Source organism: Astatotilapia calliptera, chromosome 14 (genome assembly GCF_900246225.1).
Source record: "Astatotilapia calliptera chromosome 14, fAstCal1.2, whole genome shotgun sequence".
Taxonomy (NCBI): Eukaryota; Metazoa; Chordata; class Actinopteri; order Cichliformes; family Cichlidae; genus Astatotilapia; species Astatotilapia calliptera.
This window is the reverse complement of record NC_039315.1, coordinates 4006555-4029274: the sequence shown is the minus strand read 5'-3', so window position 1 is coordinate 4029274 and position 22720 is coordinate 4006555. Positions and strand designations below refer to the sequence as shown.

The window sequence follows — 22720 nt, the reverse complement described above, 5'->3', positions numbered from 1 at the left end:
GTGTTTTGTCTAGTGTCAATTATATCATCAGTTATATTGTTATCGCAAATTTTCAAATGTATATCGTGATAAATATTTTTGGTCATATCGCCCTGCTCTATCCTGCAGTATTTTGATGTAGAAGATGATAATCTGCAGGCACTCAACTCAGAGTGTGTGTTTAACCACACTCTGGCAAGCATGCAGGTACTAACATCCAAAAAAGAAAGCTTAATGATGACATTAATGTTATTCAAAATATTTGCTCTAGAATAATTTCTGCAATTTTAACCACAAATTTTTGACTGTTAAGCTTTGACAGCAGAAGCCTGATGGTTGTAGCTGTTGCTGTTGAGCTGTGCTGTGATGGTGTTTGGACAATGAGTGAACAGCTGATTGTGCTGGATACAGAGGGCTGCTTTGTCTTAGCTGTACAGTCTCTCCTGCTCACTCATCTGCTGAGCTACAGTGTCTTCTTTTTCTGTGTGGCACACACAGAGGCTTTAAAGATTGATATACTGTATTTGTGCAGCTTTACTGTTGACATTTTGGTTTTTTGGTGCTTATTTTAGTATGTTTAGTATGTTTTTGTTTGAATTTGCTATGTACTAGTTAAAAACAAAACTGGCAAAAGTATACAAAAGAAATGGAAACATTTATATGAAATCTGGCAGATTAACAAGAAAAACACATTTATGAAAATGGAAAATTACACAAAAAAACCTGACATTTACAAGCCAACTTGCAAATTTACAAGGAAATTTACAGAGTTGAGAAAACATGACGAATATATGAGAGGAAAAAAAATGTTGTCTTGTAAAATTGCCAGTTTTTCTCCTAAATTTCCATCTGAGGGCTTTACTCTTTTTTTTTTTTTTTTTTTTTCTCCATTTTTAGCCCCTTGAATTCTTTTCCTTAAATTTCCCTAATATAACATTGTAAAATTTTTAACTTTACATAAAATAAATATTACATTAAAAAAATCACCTGAGTTATAGGGGTGAGCCTCAAAACCATGTCATGGTATTTCAAAAGAGTTTATGATAATGATATTTCTGATGGTATATAAAAAAAATTTAATGATGTTTTATGGATGCTCGCGGGCAGTAGCATGTGTAAGTGTACGAAAAGCATTTTCCTTCTTTTCCGATGAGCTACTGTCACTGATGACACACTTCCTAATTTGAGGTGTGAATCGAGGTGCCAGCAGCAGCGCTGTAGTGCAGTAGTATTGACACAGCATTATATCCAGTAACACAGCATAAGTCAAATGTAAGCACAAAAGCAGCCTAGTTGGTGTTTTCCCAGCAACATTTCTGTATAAAAGAACTCCTTTAAACGCTTCAGTTCAACAATAACAAAACTATGTTCACTTTGTAACACTTCAGGAGTTGCACAACACTGTCACATAATAAAATCTGGGATGTTGTGTCTTGGGTTGAGCTTTTTAATCAGCTGCTTAGAGCCCTGCTTTTCCACCACGTGACCACATTGGTAATTTGCACAGTTTGGTCCTCCTGTTATATGAAGTGCACTTAGCAAAGCTCAGTGGACTTATGTGTTACCCTTCGGGTCACACATCGCCAGCTGCTTGTATCTCCTCCATCGTCGTCTGGCTTTAGTCTGTGTTGTGCTTTTTCATCCCCAAGTGGTGAAACAGCAGAAACTGTTTTCTTACATTTTTTTTTTTTTTTTATAATCAATTTGTAGGTGCTGAATTGTCATTAGAGGCTCATGCGGCCCTTGCTGTCAGACATACTTGGGCTTGTCTTGTTGTGCGCACTTTGGAACATGAATACATGCCATTGCTATAGCAACAATATTTTATTAAGTCAGTGTTATCGCAGAAGATATCATGGAAGGGCACAGCCCTACTAAAGCACCAACTGCTGTACAGAGACATAAAACAGCCTTTTTCTTTCACATATTTGAAGTGTCAGTCACAGGCTGCGTGAGAGAAATCAGGAAGGAAGGAAATGAAAATCTAGAAAGAACAAGATGTGCAGATGTCTCTATCAGGAACATGTTGACATTCGCCTCCACACTGTCTGCACATTTAGTCGCAATGTTTTTCCTCCACCTCCACCTTTTCCTCCTCCTCCTCCAGTCTTGTGTGTTTTGCTGCATCATGTTTTACAGATGAAGTCACTCTGTACAGGCAGCCTTCAGCTCTGTGATTGCATTTTTCATCCCCAGCAGGCCTCTCTTCGACTTTACCCCCAGTCTTGGACCACTTGCAGTCAGCTCTACTGCTGGGTGTCTCCAGCAAAAAGAGCTGTGCATTGGGACTGCTGTAACGCATTTGTTTTCTCTTAGCCTGTGTCATTAAACAGGAACAACAAAAAGAAGACACGATTTCCTTGTTTGTCTTTTGTGAAACACTTTTTTTAAAATCTATTAAATATTCTTTTATTGCCAATATTTGAACTAATGGCAGTAGTTTAAACATTTAGTCTCTTGGGTGTCTCTAGCAGCTGTCAACTGATTTATATGTCAGAAACTTAAATTGTATTTCCTTATGCCTGCATGTGAATGCTTTAGCTCAGTGAGTAAAGTTGTTAGCGTAGAAATGAAGTCTACAAATCACTACGTTAACAAATGACTAGCCCCCAGCACAGCTGTTTGGACAGCCAGATGCTACATATGGTACCAAGATATTTGTCAGTGTTTGTGGGTAATCTGACATTAGCCAGGAGAAAGCGAGGTTTGTCTAATGAAACCTGTCTGAGAAAACAGGAGTTTGACCTGGCTAATAATTAGTTTCATGTTACATTACTCACACGAATACAGCTGCACTGAAAACCCACAAATATGTGCCCCTATCTGCAAACAAGACGAGGACGACAAACAGAAATGTTACAATAACATTTTCAGAAGCTATTATGACGTTTTGCAATTTTTCCCACTGCCTTTGAAGAGAATCACTAAGCTTGTCTTCCATTTCCGATGGTCAGCAGCATCACAAAAATCCCAGCTTTTGTAACTAAAGTAACAAATAAAAAATCCAAATATAGTCTGACAAAACTTCAACTCGTGCAAAAACACATTTCGTGTTGTCACTTCGGTATCTGAGTTTGCATGACCGGAATGGAAACGCAGGTCATCCATCCATCCATTCGCTTCCGCTTGTCCTTTTCAGGGTCGCGGGGGGCGCTGGAGCCTATCCCAGCTGTCATAGGGCGAGAGGCGGGGTACACCCTGGACAGGTCGCCAGTCTGTCGCAGGGCCAACACACAGAGACAGACAACCATTCACACTCACATTCATTCGCACATTCACACCTAGTGACAATTTGGATTATCCAATTAACCTATCCCCACAAGCTGCATGTCTTTGGACGGTGGGAGGAAGCCGGAGTACCCGGAGAGAACCCACGCAAGCACGGGGAGAACATGCAAACTCCACACAGAAAGACCCCGGCCTGATGTTGGAATTGAACTCAGGACCTTCTTGCTGTGCGGCAACAGTGCTAACCACCGTGCCACCGTGCTGCCCGGAAACGCAGGTTCCAAAAGTAAATACACAGCCTCTACTTGCAAGAATACAAAAGTTCATAGAAGAAGGCAGCTAAATACATTTCAGGCAGAGAGCACACAAGAAGACAAACAAACTTTGACAAAGACTAAAGGGAAGAACATGGCTGTAAATACACAAACACAAGGTAATCAAAAGGTCGCACACAGGAGAACACAGCTCAAACTAATAATACATTAACTTCTGGGAACTAAAATTAATAGAAAAGCACAAGAGACCAAATAAAACAGGAACTAAAGTAACAGGGGTGCAGGAAATTGTCACGGTCCTGGGCCGGTGACCCAGTGTTTTGAGTTTTGCAATCGCCTCTTCCTGAAAACTAAACTTCAAATCAACCTACAGGAGGTTCATGCACTCCAAAGCACGATTGGTTGGTTTGCATTTAGTTAACACAATGATCCCGGGCAATCACACTTAACAGAGGTGTTTATATCTTCCTGGTATTTCTGGCTATATAGTAAACAAAACTGGGTTTAGAGAAAATGAACCACATTGGTGATTTTCACGTCAAAATATTTTCTATGCAGGAAAAATCCCAACAATATTGACTTCAGTAAAGCAGCTGTTTTATTAATAAAAGTGGTTCTGTGGTTTTCTGATAATCTCAGCTGACCTGCTTTACATTTCCACTTCTAATATTCCCTAAAGGGACCACTGAAGTTTAGCCTGATGCATATTAACGCCCTGAAATCACAGTTGTTTGTTTACAGGAGCAACAAGCATTAACTGGTTTAGAGGACACTTCAGATTAAACAGAAGATCCATGTTGTGTTTTTATCTAATAACTCTTTGTTCTCAGTAATGCAATGCATGCTTTTTAAATAATATATCAGGTTAGTTTATAATCGTTTCATTTTTGATTCAGCTCACACAATATATTCCTCAGTGTTTTGGTGCCCCAGGCAGGTTATGATTTGTCCTCATTAACCATTTGCCCCACCTGTGGCAGCCAAAAATCTGGTCAGATGTATTGACGGCAAGCAGCAAAGTGAAATACAACAGATTACTAACCTCTTCTTTTTCCAGCAACCTCAGTTCCCCACATGATCTTGAGATTAACCGATATATGCACTCCACTCTAGCAAACCTGCTTTGGTGTCAAAGATGCTACTTAAATGCTAAATTATTCTTGGGTACCCAAATTTTTCTCACATAGCTGTTATAGAGATGCTCAGGGAACCGTCTGAGCAGGAGAGTTGCTTTAACATTAAAATGTATCTTTAAATTTTGAAGAAACTAAAAAGAGACACAAGGACGCAAACCTGCCAGGACTAAGGTTTGCAGGATTGCTGAGAAAATTATACAGACCCACATGTATTAGCACTGGAGCACATTTGACACAATTGATATGTGGAAAAAAGTTGGCACTTAATGACTGTTTGCAAGTTATGATGCCTACATTTGCATGTGGCAAAAATGGTCAGAAACATGTGGCAAGCTTGATATTCATAGATATTCATGTTATCATCATTTTATGGGGTAAACTCCTACAATCACTGATTATTTTTCTATGGTCAGTATCAGTTTTTTTGGAACACCTCAGAGGTAAATACTCTGCACTCAGCAGCTGGAAACAACAAAACAATCAGTACGACACAATGACTGTGTGTCAGCATAATGCCAATACTAATGAAGCTGTAAGTAAAGAGATCTCTAATGGAAAACAAAGCTGTGACTCTCATAAATGTCCTGGTGTCATAGTAAATCTACACACAGCTGCAAAACATTTAAATACGCATGTTAAATTATTTTAGCAGCATACTATCCACAGAGTAAATTTCTTATTGATCACACTTTAGATAAATTTAGACTCTTGTGTACAACATGAGAGCAATTGTTAGAAGTCTAAGTACAAGTAAGAAGGTCCTTGAGTGATAACTTTGTCCTTTGTGTTTGCCCTAAATATCAGGCCTTTTGTCTCAGCAGAGGAGAAGGCCGACCTTGTTTGCTAAACTCTTTCAATGATTTGTCCTTTTGGGAAACTGGAGCAAAGTTTTTTTTTTTTTATGTTTTGAAAACTGGAACACTCGTGTAAATCATAAGAATGCTTCCTGATGTTTTTCTGGGTCAGTAGGATCTGCTGTAACTGCAAGGTTTATATATAATTAATAAGTCCTTATTTAATGATGTGCAATGTTGACGATGACGTATAGTTTCTACTGGTGGTGCTTTGCAAAGGTTCTCTGTAGTAACAAAATGTGTGTCGATTGAATGTGATTTGTATACGTTATGGTCACTTTAAAAATGCTTTTTATTATGCGTTTAAAATATCACGAGGAAATCATGGTTAGATATGCTAAGATGATGTGTTCTAGGTTTTCCAGCTAATTGGAAAACCATTAGGTGTAAAAATTTAGGCTATAGTGAAAAATGCGCACCAGAATTTCTTCTCCATTCACTGGTTTTCTGCAGTTCATTGCTGCTGATTTGGTCTAAGGCCTGCTGTTAAACACCTGCTGCTTAAACTGTATTATTATAACATCCACATCAGATCCTAAGCCATCTTCATCCTTAACGTTAAAGCATTTCTCCATCATTAACATCATTAACCTGGGCACACACTATGCATTTTTTGGGGGGGGCGGGTTCAGTCGCGTTATTCAGCTCCAGCTCAAACTGTACGACTGAATGGCAGGGGTTAGAAGTTTGTAGGTCACGATGCATGTTCTCACACTATACGGCCCGATGCTCTGATGTGACTTGAGTGCTCACATTGTGCATTTATACACAACTGCACACACGCTGAAATGGCGTGCTGCTCCGTCTTTTTCACTTCCATTTCTGTGTTTGCGTATGCGCAGTGTGAAAGGTTGCGTTAAATCGGCCCGTGGCACTGCTTCCACAGTGCGATACCCTCACGAGGGGCGACCAGGATTTCAAACAGGTTTGATTTTCTTGTCACCATACGATTGCTGATTGGGAGCTGGTCGTGAGGTGTTAATCGCTTCTCATTACCCCATGTATACTACACGATGCACAACACACGATTAAGGCGAAACTCGGGCCGATCCCCAAAATGGTCACATGACTGGAAAATCGTCTCAAAATGGGCCCAAACTCTCACAGTGTATGCCCAGCTTTATTTATTTCCGGGTCTGAATGCGGTTTCATTTTCTAAAGCCAAGCAAACATGAGGCACCGCTGAGAGGTAAAAATGGTCCAGGCTTTTTCAGCTCCAATAAAATGTAGTGTAGCTGTTCTAACAGGTGTTACAGTAAAATTTAACGTCCAGGCATCCATAAAGATTAATACCCACACTGAAATTTCAATCAGCCTGAGAGGGATTGAATTCTTAGGCTTACGAATATTTGATATCTGGGATCCAGTGAGCCTTCTGGCTGTAGTGTACACCTCGTGTTTTAAAAACTTACAGATCTGCGACTGAGAATGGCCACTAACTCGTTTTGGTAGGAGCTCATGACAAGATAAAAAAACAAGAGCCTCATCCAACCTGAAGCAGGATTAATACATCATCACTTAATATGTATTAAGTGTGTGTAGGGTAGAGTATTAACCCCTTTGTTCACGCTTTAATGCCTGAACATTAGATCTAAAATGAAGCCTGACAAGGCATTCGAAAGGCATCACAACATCAACCATATCAACAAAATAGAAACCACATTTCTTTGCTGTACAGAACTGTGCTGACGGGTTTTAGGTGTGTAACTTGTGTCGGAGCGTCTTAGTTAAAAACTGTTGTTTAGAGACGCTCAGTCCCCTTCAGACAGCAGCACATATGGTGAGGTTCCCACCTTTCCTGCTGTCACTGGGATCAGAGCAGTGCTGCATGTCTGAAGCTGTGTCAAACACAGACTCTTTACCTGCGTTGTGTTGTTCCTGTGGCGCTGCAGCAGTTCAGTGATTACAGCTGTTTCAGGGTTCGACGTGACCGTGACCAGGTGCATTAGGCTGACATTTAAAATGAAAATGGCAGACAGAAACACCCTCCTTCTGTTTTCTCTCATTTTGACCAAAAAAGGCAGTGTTGGTTGTCTGCAAGGATGATAAATGTGAAACTATAGAAGGTTATAGTCAAATGTTATGGAAACTATGCTAAACTTCTAAATCTTCCATGTTAAATAAGATTTAAAATAAGTTAACAAGGAAATAATTCAGACATACCATAGTGTGACAGAGTGATCTGGGATGTTTAAGGAGCGAGAAAAGTAAAGAGCTGCAGGACTAAATAACGAAACGAGAGCGTCGTTGTGAAACAAAACGCACAGCTCTAAGAACTTTATCTGACTTACCTGTCTTTACACATCAAACTACAGCCTTACTGACAAACACAGTTTTTTACAACACCTGAAAGTAAAAAGTTGGTGCTGTAGTGTCGTTGTTGATATAGTGTGCATAAATATAAATAGAAAAGTGTGTGGGCAGGTGAGGTGACCTCAGCTGAAGTTTTTTTTGCCTGTGGCCAAATAAAGTGCTGTCCATGCGTGCAGTTGGATGTCCTGCAGCTAAGGCACTGGCCACAATCCAAAATCTGCACTGAGACAAAGAGGAACTGACAGATGGATAGGTGATGGGGGAGAATGTGGAAGGAAAACTGTGTCAAGACAAAGAAAGAGAGCCAAGGAAGGAGAGGTTGACATAAAGATTGAAAAACCTCAGCAGCACATTTTCCCGTGATCCACTTTTGTGCGTCCTCACTCGTTGGGCAGCGAATTTATCCTCCTAAATTTAACAAGTGCACCCTACTTTTTACCTCAGGAGCTCAGGTAGTGCTCTCTTCATGTCACAACCTGCCTCACATCTGACGCACTTTAGGTCCTAAACCCAGCAACAGACAGAAGAAAAAAACACTTTTATCGGGTGTTAAAACTTTCTGACAGGCTGTGGGTTGAGAGTAACTTTAGACAACAATGGTTTAGTTATGTAAGCCTATAGAAACAGAGCTGTCTGCAGAATGAAGGGAGACAGTCTGTGGACTAAAATACCAATTAATCCTTCTGCAATTTAACTGTTAGCAGTAAGCCGGTCCAGATAAACAGCTGCTGGTGTGAATCCATTGCGGTGCCTGTAGACGATTAGTTGTTTATTTATTTATACTTTTTATTATTACTCCCATTGGCTGTGACACAAAGCTCACAAGTCATTGGTTACTCAGAAGGTTGGAGGTCTGATCCCTGGCTGCTTCAGTCTGCATGTCAAATATTCTTGAGCAAGTTACAAACCCCAAGTTGTCCTCCGATACGTCCGTCAGAGTATGAATGTGTGTCAATGTTAGATAGAAAGCACTTAAGTAAAAAAAGCAAAGAAAAAAAGTGCTTGTATGAATGGGTGTGAAATGATATAAAGCACTGTGAGTGCTCAAGTAGAGTAGGAAAGCGCTATATAAGAACCAGCCCATTTACCACACTTTAAAACAACTAAACTAAAAATAATAAAAGATGGTACAAAAAGGGTCATTTGAAAGTGATGTCTAAATTTCTGCAGTTCCACACATACATGTTTGATCCATGTACACGTGTTGCAGGGATTTCCTGTGTTGGCACAAACCTCCCAGTTAAGGCAACCACACTTATAAATGAATGAGTCATAAAACATGTGCTCCCCGGACAGTTGATGAATAATGGCCAAAACCATTTAGTTGTTCTAGGCCAGGGGTGGGCAATTCCAGCACAACACATTCAGTATCTCAGGTTTGCTTGAATGACAGCATGTGGGTGCTGACTCCCTCGCCAGATATTTACATTTCCTGTTTTTATATTCCGCGTCTCTCTGAATGTACTATGTGCTCACTGTGAACTGCACAATTCACTGAGTGTGGGACAGAGGACTCTGTGTGCTTTTATGTTCTGTACATAACAGCTTTGATGACGCCTAATCGTGGTTTCCCTCTCACACTTTCACCCTGTCATTTCCTCACTCTCCCCTTTATCACTCCATCTGGTCCTTTCTTGTTTGCCCCACCTTCCATCATCCTCTTCACTGCAGTAATAATATCTGATGTCACAGTTGCCATGGGAGCTGTGCGATAAGTTTGCTGGTCGTCTAGTAACAGACTTCAGTCACAAAAATTAAAATGGAAATGACAAACAACACACTGAACTGTGCACATTTTAAGATGGGGATGTATGTAGTATAAAATATATTGCTTATGTTAGCACGTTTTAATAAAGTACTGTCATCTTATTTCACCTATTTCCATTTTGCAAGCAAAATGTAAAGAAATGAAGGGTGCTCAGTGCTTACTGCACATTACTGTGTGGTATAGAGCAGAATAGTTTTGGCTGAAATGAATTGCACATCAGGAATTTCAAACCTGGTTGTAAATTTCTTGAGCTACTGTTTTCATTCTTGTGGAAGAAGCTGTCTTATCAGATCCAGGAACAAATCTAATTTTTAAATAAATCCATCAATTATGTCCACATTAGGGCTGCAGTATCACCAGGTGAAATGGGATTTTCTAGATGTCCTTCACCACAAAACATTTTCTTCTGGGAAATCCCAGCTGCACTTCAATGCCATATTTAATCTATTGAACGAGGTTTACATCGGGTTTCCTGCAACTTTTTGGGTGCCCAGAAAACCTCCAAAGGCAGGTGTCAAGAATCACCCTTATAAGACATATGAACCACCTCACCTGGCTCTATTTGAGATGAAGGAGCAATGTCTCATCTCCAAACTCCTCAGCTATCTGTGGAGGGCTGTCCACACAGAAGTGATGCAGGAAGCGACTTCCAGAAACTTGAAGTAATGTCATGTGAAATAACAGCTTGCAGTGTGAAGTGAGTCCATTCTTGGGTTTATATGTTAAGGCTGAGGAAACTCTGTCACTTCATTCTTTTCAGTTGCTACTCACAGCTCGTGACTGTGAACGAGGTGCAGCTTTACAGCGATGCTACTCCAATCCCCCTGAAAAATTGCTGCCATTACTCTGTCTTTAGGGGTAGATGGAGAGAGAGAGACTTGTTCTTCTTCTGTGGGTGTAGTTCAGTCGTTCTGCTCCAGATGTGGCGTGATAGATTAGCTGAGCATGTAGGACATTTGATTATCATAAATCACATGTTTGAGCTGTAGATCAAATACAGGTCAGTGTGTATTTCTGTGAGCTGATCTGCATCTTCTGGGTTACTTTAAGCAGGCCACAGTAATGAAACCAGGACACTCACATGCTGTCTTGCTGAGTCTACTCTTCCTGTGAATACATTTTAAATTGAGATTTCTTTTCTCCCCCTTAGGTAAAGAGTTTGGTGGCCAAAAATCCAGCTTTTCCCCTCTCGCTGTCCTACATGTCTTCTCTCCTTTTCTGTCTCTCCCTGTGATGCTGGGCTGGGGCTGACTGTATGCCCGTGACCAGACTGAAGCTGGGGAAGCTAAAGGTGGTGCGGCGGCAGCTGCTGCAAAGGTACAAAACACCATCACCATTACACTCACTGTGGTACATACAGACTGTAGTTGAATAGTCCAAAAAATGGCCTCTAACCTCTTTTTTTTCTTAGTCATCTTTCCTCGATCTTGAAGGAAACATTGTAAGTTAATATAGCTTCTAATCATTATTTACCAAGGTCCGGTGGATTTAGAGAAAGCATATAATGGAAGCCAAGAGGTGAACTGTGGTACTTCATGAGGAAGTCATGGAAAAAGTTAGGGCAGAGAAGTGTGTGATGGTGATGCAGGACATGTATGAGGACAGTGGTGACAGGACAGGCTGACTGATGAGGTCAGGTCTCTGAAATATGATGTTTGCAGAGATCAGGTGGAAGAGAGCCTGGAGAGGTGGAGGTGTGCACAGGAGAGACGCTGGGCAGAAGATGTTTAAATGAGAAGGAGACAGATGGAAAAGTGAAGATGCGAGGAGCAGAGATGGTGAAGGAAGATGAGTTTAAATGGCTTGGGTCAACCATGCAGAGCAACTGACAGTAAACAAGTAAGGCGAACAGGCAGGGTGGAGACATGGTGGGGACACATGTTAGAGGCAATTTTTGACACAGGAATATCAGCAAGTGTGAATGGGAAGGTTTACAAGATGGTAGTGAGACTTGCTATGATGTTTGGGACTGACAAAAAGACAGGAAGTGGAGAGCAGGGCTCGCAAAATCACCAGCCCGACGTCCCGGGGCTAGTGATTTTGCAAGCCCTGGAGAGGCTGAATATGTTAAGATTTTCATTGGGAATGACCAGGATAACATTAGAGTACATCAGAGAGACAGCTAAAGCTGAGCAGTTTAGAGATGAAGAAAGAGAGGCAAGGCAACCTCAGCAGCAGATTTTGTTACAGCTGCACTTTTTATGAGGGTTTAACAGAGCCTGCAAAGTTAAAAATAAAACACATCCAGAAAATGTAAACAGCAGACAGGGTTAGCCTAAAGTAGCTTGAATGGAGTGTCCTGAATTATTTTTACACACTGGTACAAAGAGGCATTCAATAAAACAAAATACACCCTGATTTCAAATCTAGAATTTAGACCATTTTAATTGTCATTGGTTCCTCGGGGCTGAACTTAATTTGTTTTAAAGTATCAGAAAATAACTTTTCAAACATCCTGTCTGTACACGATGAGCTTTACACTGTTTTCATGGAGGACTGTTCGATCTAAAGTATGACCATCTGTACAGGATGAGTCACACAGCTTATTTATGTACCGAGATAACCTGAATGCATCATCTAAACTGTGCTATTTTCCTGTGTGTTTACTGTAGGAAATGTTTGTTGCTGGCAGTTCGTTGATTTCAGTAAAATCTCGAGCAACCAGCACATTGTCATGCAAAGATTTATTAATTTTAGATGTTAGTGAATCTGGGTTTTCACTCAACATTATTTTGATTAGATTATTTCACACCCTGCACTATTCTTTGCTCATTTCCAGCTCAGTATTTTCATGTTGGAGTACCTTTGTATGAATCCTAGATTAAAATAATGCTTTTTCATCATATCAGTTGGACACAGTATAACACAGTGGTCACAGGATCATTAAACATGCTGTCACGATTTGAAATACTGTGTACATCCTCACGTTTATGTGCTTTTCTTTTCTGGTTTTTCTTTTTTGAGTCGATGCTCTTGTGTTTTTAGTTTTCTTTTACTCTTTATGCTGTAAGGGCCATCGACTTGTCAGGGGCTGCAGATGTAAAGCTAAATCTGGCACATTTATACATTGACCCTTACTGTGCATGATCCCTTTTTTTTTTTTTAAACATTTGAAAACAAACCTTCTGGGCCTCGATGCTTCAAAGACGAGCCCTTTTAGCTCCTGTCTTGTCCTTCCTGACTCTCTTCTGTCCCTTCCGGCAAACACAGGTTTGAACAGTAGGTGGGTGGAAGGCCAAGATTTGGGGTGGGGGGCCAAAGAGACCAGTCTGAAGCCTGTTCCTTTGGATAGCAGAGGTTACCTGCCCATAGGCTTTGTCCATGTTCTATATGAAGATTCACCCCTGTAATAGTACATGACAGAAAAAACATAAATGTCCAGTTTAACACTTCTCAGAAATGACAGTAAAGTGTGTTGCTCAAAGCCTATTTGTAATAAAATTGTAGGACTACAGTTCATTCATAACATGTATTTAATATGTTGAATGCTGTATTTAGGAAAGTGTCATCCTGAGTGTTTTTGTATCTGTATCAGGTATGAACACCAGCCATTTGTCTCCTGCCTGGCTGGCCTCTACGGCTGCCAATGGAGACGATACCAAAGAGCCCGGGCACAGCCGGGAGAGTGCTGCTGCAGCAAGGTACACACACACACACACACACACACACACACACACACACACACACACACACACCGTCTGCAACAAGCAGATTGTTGGTTAGTTTGCTGATTGTGCAAAGAGTATTGATTACCCAGCCGGTTCTCCTCAGTCTGGCCTGCTGACTCTGACTGCTTTTTCTATGAAAAAATATCAGTATGTGCATACGCTCTGTCAGCTGGTTTTAATATTTAGTGGTTCTATTTGCACCTGGTAATAAAATACGTCCTCAGCATCAGGGAGTTTGTGCTCCAAATATGAATGTAAACCTTTTTTACCCCGAGAAAACAAGTTCGCCTTTAAACTGTTTAACATCTTCACCAGGAGCTAGCGGAGTATGATACAAATATATTTGATTTTTTTCTTTTGTGGAGTAGAAATGGGCTGTTTGATTGAACTTCTGTGTGTTTTACAGGTGGAGTGTGGCAGCTTTGGCCTCCTGATCCTCACCTTTTTCCTGAGTTTTGTGTTCCTCTATTTCTGGAGTGAAGCCCAGAACGACTACAATGACTTTGACTGGTTCGTACTGAGCACACTGACAAACACTGACAAGTGCTCACACATTAATGTTTTGCCTCAGGCACATATGTCTGGAGAGGAAACCTTTACTCTCTATTTTCCAACTGATTGGCAAATGGTTGCTGGCTGTTGCTGGGTGAAATCAGTCCCAAACAAGGTTCTGGACCAAAAACCTTTGCAATGTCTTTGGTCGCTAGAAGATTGTCACTTTTGCCCATAGTTTGCATTAAAAACACAGATGACATGTCTGCAAACACTCAAGCAGTAGAGAAAATGCAAACTAGTAACTGAGAATGTTTGCCTTCAAAGTAAAAGTTGTCCCTTATTGCTGAAAGAAAAATGTCACAAAAGATGCAACTTTTACTTTGAAGACGTCTCCATTTCTGGGTTGCATTGTACGCTTCAGTTTCACAACCGCTCATTAAGTGTTTGTTGTAATTTTTAGTGCATCCATTGTTTTATGTGATGGAGTTGGGATGTAGCCATAAGAGTAGAGCTGTTTGGAGGAAATAAAGTTGAAAATCAATCGTCAGTGAAACGTTTTTCAGAGTCAGAAAAAGACAACTTGAGCAGCTGTAACTGTCATAAAGCATTTGAATCTCCCACAACATTTGTTCATAAGTCTAAGTACACTCATATGCACTGATTCATGAGCAAGACACACATCTTGGGAGTTCATTCAATCGTCACTGATTTTCACACTTTGAACTTGTATTGAAAAATGCAACACAATACTACATTAACTGGTTATTTTTTTTGTAACAAAACCTAGCTGGTTAGGACTCAAAGAAAACATTGTTTAAGTAAAAAATACAACTGTTGCTGCTTTTAAAGAGCTTTTCTGTTCCAGCTTTATCTGGTTAAACATGTGCTCCACACAAAATATGCATAAAACACATCACTTACAGATTCATGACAACTGTCTCCAGGAAATGTTGCAGTTTTTGTCCACAGGTATAAATGTCCACAGTTGATGACTGTTTGATGTTTTGTTCAGAGTTGGTGTGGATTAAACGGACCAAACACACCATGAAGCACACTTTAAACAGACATGAAGCTGCTGCTACAGTTTTGTTTCTGTCCTTTTGTATCTTCAGGTTTAACTTTGGGAATCTTGGGTTCTGGTTCCCCTGGTCTCTGGTCCTGCTGATTGTTGCTGCGGCTCTCTTCACATACATCGCTCTGCTATTGGTATGAACACCGATTTCAGATTTCAACCCGTCTGGAACCTGGAAATGTAATAGAAAACCAATTAAAAAAAGAAAGAAAGAAAATAGTGGTTGCCACTTTAATTCCCTGGAGCTGCCAAGAAAGCCTTTGTATTACAGCTACAACAATGTTCTTATTAAAGTTCAGCAAGTTTTCAGCAACACCTTATTGGGACCTACTTGACTGTTTGTTTGCTCTCCTGTTACCAACCTGTGCCCTCCTGCAGTTATGCAATAACAGCAAAGCATTGAAACATCACAGATTACTTGTTTGTTTTTTTTTCACTTTAACTGGAGTTCTTCAAAGCGTTTTATTAGACACAAGTGTGCACTGTGCCTCGGGCTCCATCAGCAGGTCGTTTGACATTTAGGAGCTTGTCTTCTTCTCTAGAGTGACAAACTTATGTAAGACTTTTATATAAAACATGTGAAAGAAAAATCTGTATTAACAGTTGACTTTCTGCTTTGAAGATTGGCTTTGATCAAATCCGTAGAGATTTGACTGTTTTTATTGGACACATGAAAGAAATGTAATAATAAGAAAAAAATCAGGACAAAATAAAAAAATTTTTTTATTTTTTTTTTTAAAGTTCTTGAAGTTAAAGGTTTAACAGATGGTTGCTTTAATCAGCTTTATAAAACGCTAATATTAATAGATATTGGATATTAAGAATATTAATGTCTGACACTCTAAGCCTGTTCTGCACCTGTTGTTTAGGTGCTGGCGGTGTGTTTGCTTTCTGAGGGCCAGAGGTTGTACCTTCACTGGAGCCACAAGGTATAAATACAGAAATGTAAAAGAGCATGAAGTGTTGGTTTTTCAGGTCTCCGTTGGTGTGCACTCACATACGTTGTATTTTCTCGTCTTCCTCTCTTTGTCAGTCTGGTATTGTGGTGACGCTGGCGTTCTCCGTCACAGCCACCGCCATCCTCTCTGACCTCTGGAGCAAAGAATGGAAGACTCTCCTCCTCTCTCTGCAGGTGAGACACACCAGCCAATCACAGCAAGGAGTGATTCGCTGTTTGGTTTTGTTTTTTTCAAATAATTAACCACAGTTTATTAAACATTGTACAGTTATTATTGTAGTCATAAATATTAGCAGAGAGATTTGTACAGTTATGTTTATTACGTGCTGTCGCTTTCTTTTTATATTTAGGTCACAGCACCTTACCTACATGTGGCTGCAGTGTCATTGATGGCGATTCTTTCCTGGCCAATAGCATTACATTTCTTTCGCATGAACAAGAAAGGTAAGGGATGTTTTGCACTTTAAAAATAACACTGAAAGTTGGGTGGGGCATAGACGGTGTAAAACATGGGTTCAACCGTCTTAGGGTGAAGACAAAATGGAAATGTCTCAAATCTGCCATCTTTTAATGGCCAGCAGGGGGCGACTCCTCTGGTTGTGAAAAGACTTGGGGTGTTCGTTACTTTACAAAGTTTCAGGTCAAACTGAATAAAGCATGAAGTTAATTTAGTAATTTATTCATTCATCACTTGAGTTACTGACTAATGACTCATTCCTGGAGCTTGCAGTGTCTTCAGTTTCTCAGTCTGATCTGCTGAAGTTTATCATATTTGATTTTTTTTTGTTATTATTTTATTTCACATTTTCAAAATATAAACCAACACAAATCCCAAAACAAACAAAAACAGACCGTCTCAGATGTGTTCCAGAAAAAACAATTAATTCAAGCAAACATGCACTTCACAGAACACCACAGGATAGAGCACCAAAAGCTGGAGTTGATGAGAGTTTACAAATCTGGGTCCAGTTTAGTCCTCGCAAAGTGTTCCAAGAAGGGTTTCCAGACACTCAGAAGAGAATCTTTTGAGTCTTTGCTGAACTTTTCTATTTGTATTATGGACAGCATGTCTGTTACCCACAACTGAAAGACACAACATTCCCTCGTCATATCTGATTTTTAAACACCAACATGAGGACAGTGCAAACACTCAGGTCGATGCTTTAAAACAGAACCTGGGTGATGTCTTTGTCCACGTCTTTCATACTGTGGGTGATTGTGCATTTGCAACACTGAACCTTTCTTAAGCATCTGATTCAGCTTTTATATGCTTGATTTTATAGGTTTTTAATCATATCTTGTATGTAGATCTACATGGAAGAACTCGTGAATCAAAATCACATGAAAAGTAGTTAAATATTTGATAATGCTACACCAGAACTACACCCTTTAAAAAAAACTATGTTTTTATGTTTTATTATAATAAAGGGAACAAAAAGCACATTTTTGTCTCAGTTTAGAACTTGTTCTCTTTTAAAAGCCAGAGTATCAGATAGTTGGGAAAGAGAGAAGAATAGAAATAGGTATATGCAGCCTATCAGTACAGTAACTGAAAGAGAAAATAGGCTGAAGGATCTTAGGGAATTTCTTTATTGGCTTTTTGGCTGCAAAAGTTGTACTCCTGAGCAAATCCTTCCTTTTCTGTCAAAGCTTATCAACCTGTAGATCTCCCTCCAGCCACCGTTAGGCACAAAAGGGTTTTCATTTGAGTAATTTTCCTGCAAACTGAGTCTGTTTTTATTGGTCTCGAGGTCATTCTGATCTCGTGCCCTGCCAGCTCTGCCCCTTTAGCTGCCATCTGTTTCTTTTAACCTGTCTTCAGGTTGCTTTCTGTCTTGTGTCATGTCCTTTCCTCTCTGCTGAATGGCTTTGACCTCCATGTCTCTTCTCTCTCTCTTCTCTCTGTTGGTACTTTCTCTTGTTGCTATGGTGATTTAGCGGGCAGAAGGATGCAGACTCGTGTCAGGGGTCTGTGCTAGCAGAAGCAGATTGTGTAATATGGCTTAGTCCTCTTTAATGTTTTGAGATAAACATCTGGACAAAGTTAAACTGGATACTGGGAGAACTATTAAAGCTATTAAAACCTGTAAAATGAGCCATGTGCCATACGTAATAATTTCCAACTAGCGATTAAGCCCAACAACTTATCAGGAAACTGGATGTCCCATAGTCATTGCCTCCTGTTGGTCATTAGAAAATAATCCAGACTTTGAAGCTATGTGCGTTTATTATACTCGGTTAAATCTATGACTTTATTTAATTTAGGATTGGTTTAAACATTGGTAAGGATTCCTGTGAAAGAAAAGCAAAATGTCTGTCCTCTATTTTGATGATGTTTGTAACAGTAGCTGATGGTTTCTGATGGTTTTGGGCAGGTTGTTCAAAGAGGAGACAGACGGGGCAGCAGTAGGAGTGTCTGTGCTTAGTCATGCTGAGACTCTTTAGTGGGACGCTGACAAAGGAGCACCTGTTGACATTTCCCAAAAGGGCAGAATTTCTCTCTCTATTAATGCCACAATGACCACAAAAAGTCCCACTTAAATCTGGCTTTTATCTGTAGCAGGGAAGTGTAAAATTGGCCTTCCTTCCTTGGTCAAATGACTCAGCAGTAGTCATAGCTCTCGTGCATAGATATATATACACATAGAGGCCACAGCAGGGCTTGCCAACGCTGTCTTGCTCGGGGCATTAATCCTGTTCCTGTGCAAAATGCCAAACCTTTGTTTTGCTTTTTGATGCTCTAATGAAAGACATGGAGTAGCAGCACTGGTGTGAAGATTTTGTGCAACATTTTAATTATATATTTTACTAATTTGATGCAATACTTACACTGTGACCCAGTGTGGTATCAACACATAACTGACAACTTAGAAAGATCACATTTTAAATTGAATTTTTAGGCACTTTCTTATTAGCAGTGGGTCACAAAAAACACAACATGTTCCCTTTTTTTTAGTTTAATGTACAAAAAACATGCACACGGCAACACGGTGTGGCAAAGAGGCATTAGCTGAAAATGCAGCATAGCTCGGTATGGTTGAGGACACTTGACAAATGGAGGGCAAAAGAGGTGGTAGGTCTTTAAAGCTTAAAAACTATCAACAGCAGATGAAGAAATGGGGAAAAAAACCCATCAGAGACTTGACACAGAGAGATGCATTTGTTCTTCAGTTGAGCCAAGTCTCCTGAAGTCTCTGAAAACTACTTAAACAAACTAGAAGAAAGCTACCAGAGTGGGCTCGGGCTTTATAAAGGCAGCCATACCAAATATTGAAGCTTCTTAGAATCGTGCAAACTCTGCTGTGTACATGTATGGCTGCACTCATTTCCATCTTCCTAGCAAATTATAAAGAAATGTGGGGTCACTCAAGATTTGTGCACAGTGATGTATAACCAAAGATTTTTTTTAAATATTTTCTTTCCCTTGTTAACCTGACTCAATAATAAGTGATATTCTTGATACTAATAAATTGATATATTAAATACAGGCAGTCCTCACACAGTTACAGATTTATTGTTTTTGCTGCAACCGTCTAAATAGTCCTTATTCTGGTCTCACCTTTTAATTTGACCTGCACAGAATAAACCGGTGCTGCCTGCAGAGTTTCTCTAAATGAAACAAACTCAGAGCCTCGTTTATTAGTGAAGACGTGATTTGTTTCAGCCTAGTTGGAGGCAACTTACCCCTCATTAAAATCTTAGTCCTGCTGACCTCTGGTGCTTTATTTGTCAGCTTTCTGTGTCGAACAGACGAATTCTGGGGTAACATGGTGTTCGGGGTGGATTCAGAGGGTGGGGTGATGAGTGGGGTAAGATATCTTTTATTCATCAGGGAAGACAATTAAAAAAGGCTATTCTGCCTGTTGTAAAGTTTAAACTATACACAGTCTTGCATGAAGTTACTATAAAAACTCATAGAATAGTCTTATTATTATTATCTGTATTTAAGAGGCTACAATTCAGGTCTTTGTATTTGCTCTCTGTCCAGACTTCCCTGTGTTGCCCATATGGCTGCTGTTGTTAAGCACTATGTTGATCCTATCAAGAAAGATTTACTCCATATTATCCTGATTAAGTTCCAGTTTCTACTGCATAGCACTCCTGTAACTGTGAAGTTTTATGCTTGTTAGTATTAGGATTTGTTTACATGTGAATTGCACAAATTACAGCAGAATGCGTGTATTTTATGTGCAGAATATTTGGACAGTAGTATGCAGTAGTACGCTCCTGTTTCATGACCGTTTATTTATTTTTGTGGCATTTAGTCCGTCAGGTGGCCGTCCTGGGACTCTTTCTGTCCGTGCTGTTCTCGCTCTACTTGGTTCCTCTGGGAATGTACTCGCCCTGCATCAAAGAGGCGGGAACTCTGGGACCTGCCCCTACTCTCATTGGGCACAGAGGAGCTCCAATGGTGAGGCTGAATTAAACCATTATCATCTGATCTGATTTTGTTTATTCCTAAAGTAAGTTTGCAAAATATTTTAACTTGTGTGATTGTGGATTAGCCTCCCTTTGGGTAATGTACGCATCATAACGCTGACATCATCACATCAAGAATCGCAGTGCAGTTATGTAAAAATAGAAAACAATGATCCACGCTGCAGTTTCACACCTTGCATTTCCATCCACTGGGACAAATTGGACCCTTTGCCATCCTACTTATGGGGCATTTAAAAAATAAACTGCCAAACAGTTTTTTGACTTTGCCCTAAAATAAAGTCATTAAAAAAATTTCCACTTGGAGTTAAAGTGGACATTAAACACCACGTGTATAAAGATTAATTTGCACCATGAAGACCTGCTCTCACAAACTTGCATAGATGTAACATAGCGGCTCATAGACTTATATTATATTAGAAAACCAGTGAACCTCAGTGGAAAACAAGATTAAAACTAACAAGTCTAAGAGGGTCACTTTGGTACTCCCCCTGGCTACAGCAAAGAGTTTCATGTTAAGAAACCAAAGATGTGCTGTCCACTTTCACTCTGTGTCTCCTAAACAGTCAGTGTTTCCTCGTTGTTTGGCTAGCTGTGAAACGGGAAAATCCACCTGTTGGCTGTAATGTTCATGCAGGTGGCAGCAGGGAAAGTGGATATTTATTATTCAACATGCGTCTGAGCTTATATTGACATCATAGGAGGTCAATTCTGTCGTGGAAGTAGGTTTCCATCTAAGTTAATGTCAGCTGTGACAGTTCTAACAGTTGTGCTGCTTGTTGTAGATCAGAAATAAATATAAACAGCTTATATTAAGTTGTGCCCAGTAGCTCAGCAGATACTCTAAAGCTCACGATGTAATGAGGAAAAGAAAACAGGCTGATATCCAGATTGACGTTTTGGAAACTGATTTTGCTTCTGCAGCATCCTGTGTGCAATCCTGTTAGAATATGTCTGATCAGGGCGATGGTTGGATCCTGTTAAATACCCCAATTCTTTGATCTTTGGGCTGAAAGAAGAACAACACTTGGTGTTTAATGCTCAATCAACAATCTCTTTATACCATACAACCCTTTAGGCATAAACGTCCGGATGGGAGATTTGCACAGGAGGGTGTCCGGCAAAATCTCGAAGTGTCTGACTGTTTCTCACATTCTTATAGCTTCGGCCCCCTTCCAGACTAAGCCTAAGTTATGACCTCGGCTTCCTGTGCAGTATGTTTTGTTCTTTCTAATCAGACAAATAAGGCCATGATTCTCTGCAAACAGTATTTCTTATAAATCAGTAGTATCATGCATCATAAAACAGTGCAATATCCCCTTTGAGTTTTTCATCTCGGAATAAACAATCAGTTACAATCAAACAATCAAATCTGCTGGTCCCTCTCTAGTCTAAACAAGTGTTTCAGTAACTTTCCACTAGAAGATGGTCCCCTCTTATCTACTTTCTCCCAGGCAAGCGTGAGCAAGAGTCTACAGCTTTCTACCCCCAAGGACACGTAGTCTAATGCCTTTATTTTCAGGGCTGTGTCGACTTAATACGGCACTTTATGGTTATATGGCATTTTAGTTAATATAAAGCATAGCATGGAATTCCATTCCAACAATCCCTTCTGAAATTGTTGCTTGTTTTTCTGTAGCTCGCTCCGGAGAACACTGTGATGTCTTTTGAGAAGGCAGTGGAAGCTGGAGGAGAAGGACTGGAGACTGATGTCACCATCAGGTGTGTCATCCTGCTGATTTTTTTTATCTCACTCTTTTATTTATGGAGCATGTGAATTGCACACAGTAATGTCACTGCTGTAAAAACAGATAGATCTTGAATTTAATCTACAAAATTCATTATAAACTTGACTTCCTGGTTACAAGGACCAGTCTCAGTGTTACAGAGTTACTTAAAGTAAAATGTCCCAGCAGGTCTGATGGTGCTCAGGATAACTGCTGGTTCAAGCTAGTTCAGATGCACCACTTGAGCTGCGTCGTATTGTATGCCCATAACAAGCGTAGCAGTCTTTCTTTCTTAACCCTCCTGTTATGTTGGTTTCCAGGAACACCGATTATGCTCCTGGGTTAATTTGACCCGGGGCAAATTTACTCATCCAAAAGTGTCAGAAACACTGGCATTGATTATTTTACAATTTTCTTTTATAATTTTGATTTTTTTCGTTTTCTGTAATGATGCAGATGACATGTGACATCTCTTCTGTTCTGGGTCAATCTGACCCGCAACATAACAGGAGGGTTAAGCTGAAAATTTCCCATCTTTCACTCTAATATGTCAGTACTACTGCTACCTCAGCATCCACCTATAACCTCTGACAGGATGTGTTCTCACCAGTCATATATGCTGGCATATGCTTTATTTATCTCAGAGGCTTATTTGGTGGGTTATTTGTTTGCTGACAATAGGAAGAATCAGTGAATAAGTGTGTCTCACACCAAAAGTGTGAAAGTTTGGAACCTGGCATGTAACTTAAAATCCAGACTGCAGATGGCACGAAAAGATTGCTCATCTAAAGCCAGCCTCACATTACAGGA

The 22720-nt window shown here is 40.0% G+C and overlaps 1 protein-coding gene across 3 annotated transcripts in view; it reads left to right on the top strand.

The window, feature by feature from the left end:
• LOC113036142 (glycerophosphodiester phosphodiesterase domain-containing protein 5-like) overlaps positions 1 to 22720 on the top strand; it is a 40865-nt gene that overhangs the window by 3975 nt on the left and 14170 nt on the right. For 2 of the 3 annotated variants that reach the window (XM_026192258.1, XM_026192259.1), the window contains exons 2-10: positions 10704 to 10870; positions 13089 to 13194; positions 13628 to 13731; positions 14829 to 14922; positions 15658 to 15717; positions 15822 to 15920; positions 16097 to 16190; positions 20012 to 20157; positions 21823 to 21905. In XM_026192258.1, coding sequence (XP_026048043.1) covers positions 10809 to 10870; positions 13089 to 13194; positions 13628 to 13731; positions 14829 to 14922; positions 15658 to 15717; positions 15822 to 15920; positions 16097 to 16190; positions 20012 to 20157; positions 21823 to 21905 — 848 coding nt within the window. In that variant the 5' untranslated portion in view covers positions 10704 to 10808. Of the gene's footprint in view, positions 1 to 10703; positions 10871 to 11214; positions 11393 to 13088; positions 13195 to 13627; positions 13732 to 14828; positions 14923 to 15657; positions 15718 to 15821; positions 15921 to 16096; positions 16191 to 20011; positions 20158 to 21822; positions 21906 to 22720 lie in introns of all 3 variants that reach the window. The other variant, XM_026192260.1, reaches the window with a different exon arrangement.